The following is an 8,744-nucleotide window of genomic DNA, read 5'->3' as shown; positions in this document are numbered from 1 at the left end:
TGCCTCCGTGGCCCTCGCTTTGCCCGCCGTCCGGGGGCTGCGCGTGGCGGCCGAGCCCCCTCCGGGCCTGGGTCCCCAGGGAAGAGGCGCCCCGACGTGCCCGGAGCGGAGTCCTCCGGGGCAAAAGCGCTTATCTGGGACGTTCTCCCTGTCTGGACCGAAAGAAACTCTTGTTCACGTTCAAAGCCATCTCCGGCCCATGTCCGCAGGGGGCCAGATGGGAGTCCCCGGGGAGACCCCCGCCGCAAGTCCGCGCCCTCGGGCAGGCCCTCTGAGGCCCCCATAATGGCCCGCTGCCTCCCTTGTGCGGGCAGCAGCCTCCGGGTCTCCAGAAAGGAGAAGGAGCTGGGCGCGGGCTTGGCTGGGCTGCTGTCGGTGAAGTAGAGGAAGATCACCACAAAGAAGAGCCCCCATGCAAACACCCCGCAGAGCATTCCTTGTCTCCATTGCTTCAGGTGCGGTTTCATGGCAGGGCCACGGGGGCAGCGCCTGTGTCCTGAGATGGCGACCTGGACCTGAAAACAGAGGGTGTCACAGTGAGCCACGCACGAAAGCGCTGGGGACAGTCCATCCTAGAGGGTCTCTTGGGGCGGTTGGAAGGAGCATCAGAAACCAGGATGGCCTGGAGCTCCGGCTAAATTCAGCGCTCATACGCCCCCACTCTGAATGCCTACAGAACAAGAAGTCCCATCCCCTCAACCCAGGGTCTTGGGAGAAGGGAGGTGAGCTCGGTGTACCATGGAGAACTACCCAAGGCACCTTGGTTGGTGATGTGTCTGCCTGCCCACCACCACGACTGCTTAATTCTCCCCGCTGCCCCCCTTCCTCGACCCCTCCCCACAGCTGGTTCCAGATTTCAGTTTAGTGAAGCTGGCAGCAGGGCTCAGTCCGGGTCGCCCTCTCTCGTCAGAACACTGGCTCAGAGCTCAGATCCTGTACAACAAAGGGCCAAGCGCTTCTAAGGGAAGCTTCCCCACAGTGCCCCGATGGTCCCTAGTAAGTGATGACCCAGCCACTGAGGCTGCAGGGGAAGGTTATTTTAAGGTGTCTGTGGACCTCAAAACACCCCCAGATGTTCACCCTCACCACCAGCCTCTGATAGAGTAAGATGGACAAATGTCGAAATTTTAAATAAGGGAGCAGATGAGGAGATGGGAGCAGATGAGGTTTTCATGCGAGGGCAAGGGGTTTACTTAGATAAGAACTGAAACCAAGTGGGCGATCCCTAGGTCAGTGTGGTCACCTGAGGAAGCTACAGAGTCTCTTGTGGAAAAAATGATGTGCTAGGGTGAGAAACCCACACGCCTTATGGCCCTGTAGCTGATTACAGGTGGACATGGGTCCTTCGCTCTCTTCCCATGGAGAGGTGGGTCTGGGTCTCTCCCATTTGAGAAGGGGGAGTGCTCTGACCAGTTACCAGTCTCAGGTCCAGCAGCTTCCATGTCCTGCCTTTAAAATGCTCACGAGGGAGGAAGTAGTCACCAGCAGAAGCAGACATCTCTCCACGGACTGAGAGATGCCCAGCTGAGCCCTGGCTGTCCAGTTGTCCCAGCCCACTACCATCCTGGACTCCAGCCCAGTGGAACGTTCAGATGATTCCAGTTCTGTCCAGCCTCTGGCGGCAGCTGCATGTAAGACCCCAAGCGGGAACCCAGTGGAGCCAGTTAACCCTCAGAACCAGGCATGATAAAGACACTGGTTTAAAGTGATAGAGGTTGCTCTTCTGAGCCACAGGTCTGGAGCTGATTCGTTACATCAGAAATGATCATTGGAACAGGCTCTGCTAGAAAAGCCAGATGAGAAGTTCCCCAGATGCCTCAACAGTCATGCACCCTTGAGACAAGTCCAGCCTCTCAGAGGGATTATGTGAAGAGCAACATTCACTGAAGTGTTTTTTAAGTTGTGGCTTCTTAAAAGCTGCTGTCTGCTTGACACATCAAAGCAAGGCTGTAGATTTCCTTCGCAGCCACACATCAAACCCACACACAGAGCATGGTCTCACCAAGCCAGACACACTCATGCCAGCAAACAAATGTACAAGAAATAGTGCCAGCAGTTAACTTGCTCTCTGTCAGACTCTGTGCTCACTTAACATGCTTCCTTCGTTATCTTATTTGGTCTTCCCAGCACCTGGTCAGGCTTCCCAGGTGGCGCTAGTGGTAAAGAATCCACCTGCCAATGAAGGAGACATAAGAGATGCAGGTTCAATCCCTGGGTTGGGAAGAGCCCCTGGAGGAGGAAATGGCAGCCCGCTCCAGTATTCTTACCTGGAAAATTCCATGGACAGAAGAGGCTGGGGGGCTGCAGTCCATGGGGTTGCACAGAGTTGGACATGACTGAAACGACTTAGCACAGTGCCTAGTAAGTAGGAAACACTGTTGTGTCCATTTTATAGAGGAGGGGGTTGAAGCCCAGAGAGGTTAAGTAACTTGCCCAAAGCCACAGAGATAGCACGCAGTAGACAGCACCAAAAAAGCCACCTGCTTACACTTTTAATGCTAAGTTCTGACTCCATCTGATGGTACCAGATGAGGCTGTCTATTCTAAATACGCCAAACTGTGGGACTCTGAATACACATTTCCATTCCTGACCGTCTCGGCAATGTCCTGGTACTGGAAAAGCTTCTCAGGGCTCACCACCAAGTTCTGTCCATAACTCTTGAGGGACAGCCAACGAGCAGCGTCCCCAGACAGACACTGCCTGGGGACCACACTGAGCAGAAACTGCTAAATGATCTTCCCAAACCTGTCCACTCAGGAGCCCACGCTTCAAACTGTGATGCCCCAGACTGATGATCGAAAAGCTGTTTCCAGGATCTCAACATTTCTATTAGCAATCACAAAATTACCCTTAATAACAGTTATTCTGTGTTTCCTCCAGCTGAGCACCATGCCGCATTGCTCTGACACCAACCACCGCAGCTAGCAGGGCCCCCACGGGGAAAAGACTCAGTCCCACACGATGGCCCCACTTCAGACACCAGCCTGGAGTGGGCTCCCCAGGCCACTTGCACTTCTGGCAGTTTGGCTACTGATCTGGGGGCTCCCTTAAGTTTGAAGATTTGCTAAAGAGACTGGCAGAACTCAGGAAAGCACTAATATTAATACACACCAGTGATCACAGTCTCTGGGAAAGGGATACACAGAGTTTGAGGGGTGGGTGGGGGTAGTCCCAAGGGCAGAGGTTCCAGGCTCTCTATACCTGGGGTCTAGGAATGTCACATGAGCGACATGAATGTGTTGACCAATCACAAAGCTCCACTGAGCCCTGACCCGAGTTTAGTTGGGGTTTCACTAGGTGGACATCACTGACTGAATACTTGGTCATGTGACTGAATTCAAACTCCAGTTGCCTTCCCACCTCCAGAGGTCAGGCTGGCCCAAAACCCCCACCATCTCATCACTGGATTGGTCTTTCTGGTGATTGCCCCCATCCTGGAAGGTTCACCAAGACTGACCTCTTTAGCACAACAAAGACCCTCTTATAACTCAGGAGATTCCAACGGTTTTAGAAGCTCCATTTCTAGACCTGGGACAAAGACCAATTCTTTGTACTGCAGTAAGGCAGTAGTAGCTAATTTAAAAGGTAGTCTTTCTGCTCCTGGCTGGAAATCCTCATTACTGCTGGCTGCACTGGGAATAGCTTTGAGCTAATCCTGGCAGGTCACTAAAGAATAGGAAACAGAGGCTTCTTATTTCAGCATTCGCTTCAGAGTCAAAGTGAGGGGTGTACACAGGGCTGGGGTTGGCAAAGCCTTGACTTCCTGAGGAGGAGCTGGAGGCCAGCACAACACCCAGCTGCCTCCATTCAGCAGGGTCAGGAGGCCATGGGAACTGAGCTGGCAGGGGACCTGCCACATCCCACGGCACACTCAGGGCATCACATGCACAGCCTGCTTTATATGGATATGCCTGACTCCCAGCAGAAGACTCGAGAAACCCTTTCCCTCATGGGGAGGTGAGAGATGTGAAAGGGAGGGATGTGATGAGAGGATGTCTCGGGACTCGAAAGGAGGAAAGGAGAAGCCCTGCAGGACGGACGGAGCTGCAAGGGGCCAGGACCCTGGGAGATGTGGGGTTCCCTCCACAGGTCTCTGGGAGGTGGAAGGGCAGGTCTGTGAGGCCTCGGACGTGGAGAAACGAACATCATCCCAAGGTACAGGATGACTTCTCATCAGGTGAGACTTCCGCGCCTGATGCTTGGTAATAACCTGAAGGAATGGGTCGCTGCCTCCGCTTTGGGTGAGGCTTCAGCTGTTAATAAACTGCAGCTGTGCCTGCAGCCTCTGTCACTGCAAATCTCTGCTGCCAGTTAAGGAAACGTCCTCCAAAATGATGAAATCTCAAGGAGGTGCAGATCCTCTGCCAGCAACAGGCTGCAGAAATCATTACATGTGTCATGGTCCCAGTTATTGGTACTTTTGCAAAGATCCAGGATGTAGAGGTGGAGGATGCTGTCAGAGTCAGAGCCTGGATCAGTTTTTGCCTTAAAATAACCATACAGCCTAATAGGGTTTCCCAGGTGGCTCAGTGGTAAACAGTCTGCCTGCCAATGCAGGAGATGTGGGTTCGACCCCCTGGGTCAGGGGTCGAATAGAAAATGGAATAGAAAATGGCAACCCACCCCAATATTCCTGCCTGGAGAAACCCATGGACAGAGAAGCCTGGTGGGCTATAGTCCACAGGGGTCTCAAAGACTTAGACATGACCGAGTAACTGAGCACATGGCCTAATAGGAAGAAATGTTGGATAAATGATAGAAAAAAACATTTTTCTCCCGTTAGTATAGTACACCTGAAATGCTATGATGATACATAGCTCAAACGGATAGTGTCTGTAACTCACTGATCTATTTCATCAGCAGCAGGGGGACATGAATGGCGCCAGGGACATACAAATAGAGGCTCATCATACAAATCATCGGTCCCCAGGCGGTGATGAAAAGGGGCTCCTTGATGGAGCACATGCAGCCTTTTCTGGGATGGTGTCTTTGACTGAGGCTGTTGAGGTCCTGCTGGCCAGGTGAGAAGCATGGCCTGTGCTGTGTGGATTTCTCTCTTTTCCTTTTAGGATTCCAACATCAGCACCTGGCCGTGCTAGGGCATAAGTTCCAATTGGGTGCTCTCTGCCTATTTCAACCAATTTTCTTCGTTCTCACCTTTTGCCTACTTTCTGTCGCCTTTGTAGCCAAGCTTCTAGGAAACGTAACATACGGACAAGGATTAGAGACAAAACAAAAAAGTGACCCACTGCGAGAAATCATGTTGATGCTTCTACCTGCTATGGAATTCTGATGCCCAAATCTTATATGCTAATTCTCAGAGAAATGAGTCCCATTTCCACATGGATGTTTCTCAAGAGCACAGAGTATTCAAATGCTCCCTCAAGTCATTCAGAAAGAAATCACATTCTCAAAAAGGCACAATTTGTGATAAGTTGTCTGATGAAATTATGCAATGTAAGCACCGGCACAGACCAACACCACGATGCAGCTGAGGACTGCGTACATTTGTGCTCAGTCACTTCAGTCGTGCCCAGCTCTTTGTAACTCTATGGACTGTAGCCCACCAAGCTCCTCTGTCCATGGGATTCTCCAGCAGCTGAGGGAGCTGAGGGTTAATACCATCTTATTAAGGCTAAAGAGAAATTAGGGCTTCCCTGGTGGCTCAGTGGTAAAGAACCCACCTACAAATGTAGGAGATGTGGGTTTGATCCCTGGGTCAGGAAAATCTCCTGGAGAAGGAAATGGCAACTACTCCAGTATTCTTGCCTGGAGAATCCCATGGACAGAGAAGCCTGGTGGGCTACAGTCCATGGGGTTGCAAGAGTAGGACACAACTCAGTGATTAAACAATGACAACAATGAAAGAAAACTTAGTTCTGGGCTTTGCTTCTTGAATACTGTCCTACCTACCCCCTGAGGTTGACAATTTTGATTGCTGGTTTTCTTGAATGGAGAGTGTCTTTTCTTTTTCTTTTTTTTTTTTAACACACACATTGATGGATGTGTCTGCCCCAACTGCCATTCGGCCAGGTTTTCTCTTGGCTTAAGAGACTCTTGTGCCCTTGTGTGTGTGTGTGTGTTGTTGTTGTCTAAAACCTAAGTATTTGTTTTAACACTGAGATAATAATAAAGAAGATGTAGTGTATGAGCTACAGTGAGGCACTCGTGCATCTTAACAGCCTTCAGGAGTCATTTTCTTTCAAGAATCATTTTTCTAAAATTAGCTATCATCACATCTTCAAGGAAACACTCAGCGAGCCAAGCACAGGAGGGGGCTGCCCTGGAGGGAGTGCTGCTGTCTCTCCAGCACCTCAGGCCTTCCCTTCACAGAGGACCCGCTTTCGCTTTTTCATTGTTTATAAATGTGAGGAATCCTCAAGGCCAGTAACAGTCCACTCCTTAGGGCATCCTCTATCAATTTCAGCCCATTCATAGGCTAATGTCGGAAGAATAGAAAGGAAAAGGTCAGCCAGGTCGAGCAGAACTGGTGGGAGGAGACCCCCTTCTCTGTCTCCCTCTTAACCAGCAGGAGCGCAATTCATCCTCAGAAGGAAGGGCACCCCACTGCTGGCGGCTTCTGGTCAGTGACCCCAGGCCCTCAAAAGGGTGTGGCAGTCCCGGATGGGAGGAAGGATGCTACTGGGGCTGGACCACGGAGGGCGCTCGCTGGGCAAATGTGTAAGTTACAAACCTTAGCACCAGGCTTCCTCTCAGGGCAAAATGTGGCAGCTGGGGCAATGTCAGAGCGGAAAAGCGTGAGCCATTTGGCGTCCTATGAGCAGCTCCCAGCAAAGGAGACCCGTGTTGTGGGGTCACGTTAGGTCAGGCGGGGGCAGGGTGGATTATGAACAGCAGATGTCAGGGGGGTGGACCAGACCAGCATCACTCGCTGCTATCAGCAGGTGCCCCCACAAACCACTATATCTATACTGTCTCATTTTAATTCTTCATTCTCAGTTTTACCAACTCCAGTATTCTTACCTGGGAAATCCCATGGACAAAGGAGCCTGGCGGGCTACAGTCCATGAGGCTGCAAAGAATCGGACACAACTGAGTGACTGAACACACACAATGTTTATAACAAACTCCTCTTTGCTAAGTCACTTCAGTTGTGTCCAACTCTGTGCGACCCCATAGATGGCAGCCCACCAGGCTCCCCTGTCCCTGGGATTCTCCAGGCAAGAACGCTGGAGTGGGTTGCCATTTCCTTCTCCAATGTGTGAAAGGGAAGTCACTCAGTTGTGTCTGACCCTCAGTGACCCCATGGACTGCAGCCCACCAGGCTCCTCCGTCCATGGGATTTTCCAGGCAAGAGTACTGGAGTGGTAATGCCATCACCTTCTCCAACAAACTCCTTACAAACGTTATTAATCTCATTTGGCTCTGAATGGTTCCCTTTCTCTACACCATTTCAGAGTCCCATCTTTTTCTATTATATCTCAAAGCTGGGGATGGTGCACCTTGCTTAAAATTTTAATGAAATTTTTTCCCCTCTCTGCCACAAATACCATGCTGAATTCTAGCCTAAGTCCCTGCACTGGTGGGATCATGTGGTCCCCTAAAATCCTGTTTCCCCTAACATCCTTTTTTATGTTCACAGAATCCACAGGGCTCTGAGCTGGCAGCCACTGGAGAGTCTCGCCTGGCTGGCCAACCACATGAATTCCGCCCATCAGAAGGGGAGGCCAGCTCTCAACACTTTCGGAGGAGCTCCAAGTGTAGAGGTCCCTGATCCCAGGGGGTTTGCTCTCTCAGTAGGAAGACAAAGTGATGATTCTGACTACCTTCGCTGTCCCAAGATGGGTGAGTGGACAGACGAGAGACTGGGATTGAAGTCATCCTGGTTGCTTCCAAAAGGAGGGGACCAGAGGTGGACCGTGAGGGACAGAGTGGAGTTGGGGGCGGGGCTCAGTCCCTTCTGGCCAGGGTGGTGAGCCTGGCTGTCTGGTACGCACATGGGCGACCAGGAGGGGTGGGATACCCAGATGGACAGGGACATGCCCTCTCATTGGGACCATCTCCCTCAGCAGTTCAAGGTCTGTCCTTTGGCAGCAGAGCAGATGGAAAATGGTTGAAAAGGCAGAGACTTGCTGGATTTAAAATAGATAAGCAACAAGGACCTACTGTACAGCAGAGGGAACTCTGCTCAATGTTATGTGGCAGCCTGGATGGGAGGGGAGTTTAGGGGAGAAGGGATACATATGTATAGCTGGCTGAATACCTGAAACTATCACAACATTGTTAATCAGTTATACCCAATAGAAAATAAAAAGTTCAAAAAAATAAATAAGAGACAAAGGTTCACATGGGCAAGTGGCACTGGGCAGCTTTTAGCTCTCAGAACTTTCTGCAAGGGGGGTGGCAGGTGGTGGCAGGGCAGTGGGGTTGGGAAGCCTGTTTCTGGCTGTTCAGAGATGCACAAGCTGACTGCCAGCTGGGGTCTCTGGCTGCCTGAATCTGCTCTGGACAGAGTGGTCTGTTTGTTTTACGATAATCAGCATTCAGATATTTACACTTTATACCAGTAATGTGCCAAGGCTCACAGCTGAAGTAGCTCCAACACTCACGGTGATGGGAAGGATGGGAAGTGGCATACTGCCATGGGGATGTAAGGTTTCTCCCAGATTCGCTGTCAAAGTGTCAGTGGCCGGCAGGTGGTCCTTACGAGGGGGCCTCCAGCCAGCAGGAACCCTGCTTCCTCAAGAAATGCAGGCCTCCCTTCCTCATCTGAGAGGGTCCG

The 8,744-nt window shown here is 51.3% G+C and overlaps 1 protein-coding gene across 1 annotated transcript in view; it reads right to left on the bottom strand.

Annotated features, from left to right (window-relative positions):
* The window catches only part of ST6GAL2 (ST6 beta-galactosamide alpha-2,6-sialyltranferase 2), a 56,338-nt gene that overhangs the window by 27,698 nt on the left and 19,896 nt on the right, over window positions 1-8,744 (bottom strand). Inside the window, 1 exon segment of the mRNA XM_010863009.1 lies at window positions 4-515. Within this exon segment, the coding sequence (XP_010861311.1) occupies window positions 4-467 (464 nt within the window). The 5' untranslated portion in view covers window positions 468-515.

The sequence above is a fragment of the Bison bison genome, unplaced genomic scaffold (genome assembly GCF_000754665.1).
Source record: "Bison bison bison isolate TAMUID 2011002044 unplaced genomic scaffold, Bison_UMD1.0 scf7180017864486, whole genome shotgun sequence".
NCBI lineage: Eukaryota > Metazoa > Chordata > Mammalia > Artiodactyla > Bovidae > Bison > Bison bison.
Note: the sequence above shows the minus strand (reverse complement) of the source record. Positions and strands in the feature narration are given on the sequence as shown.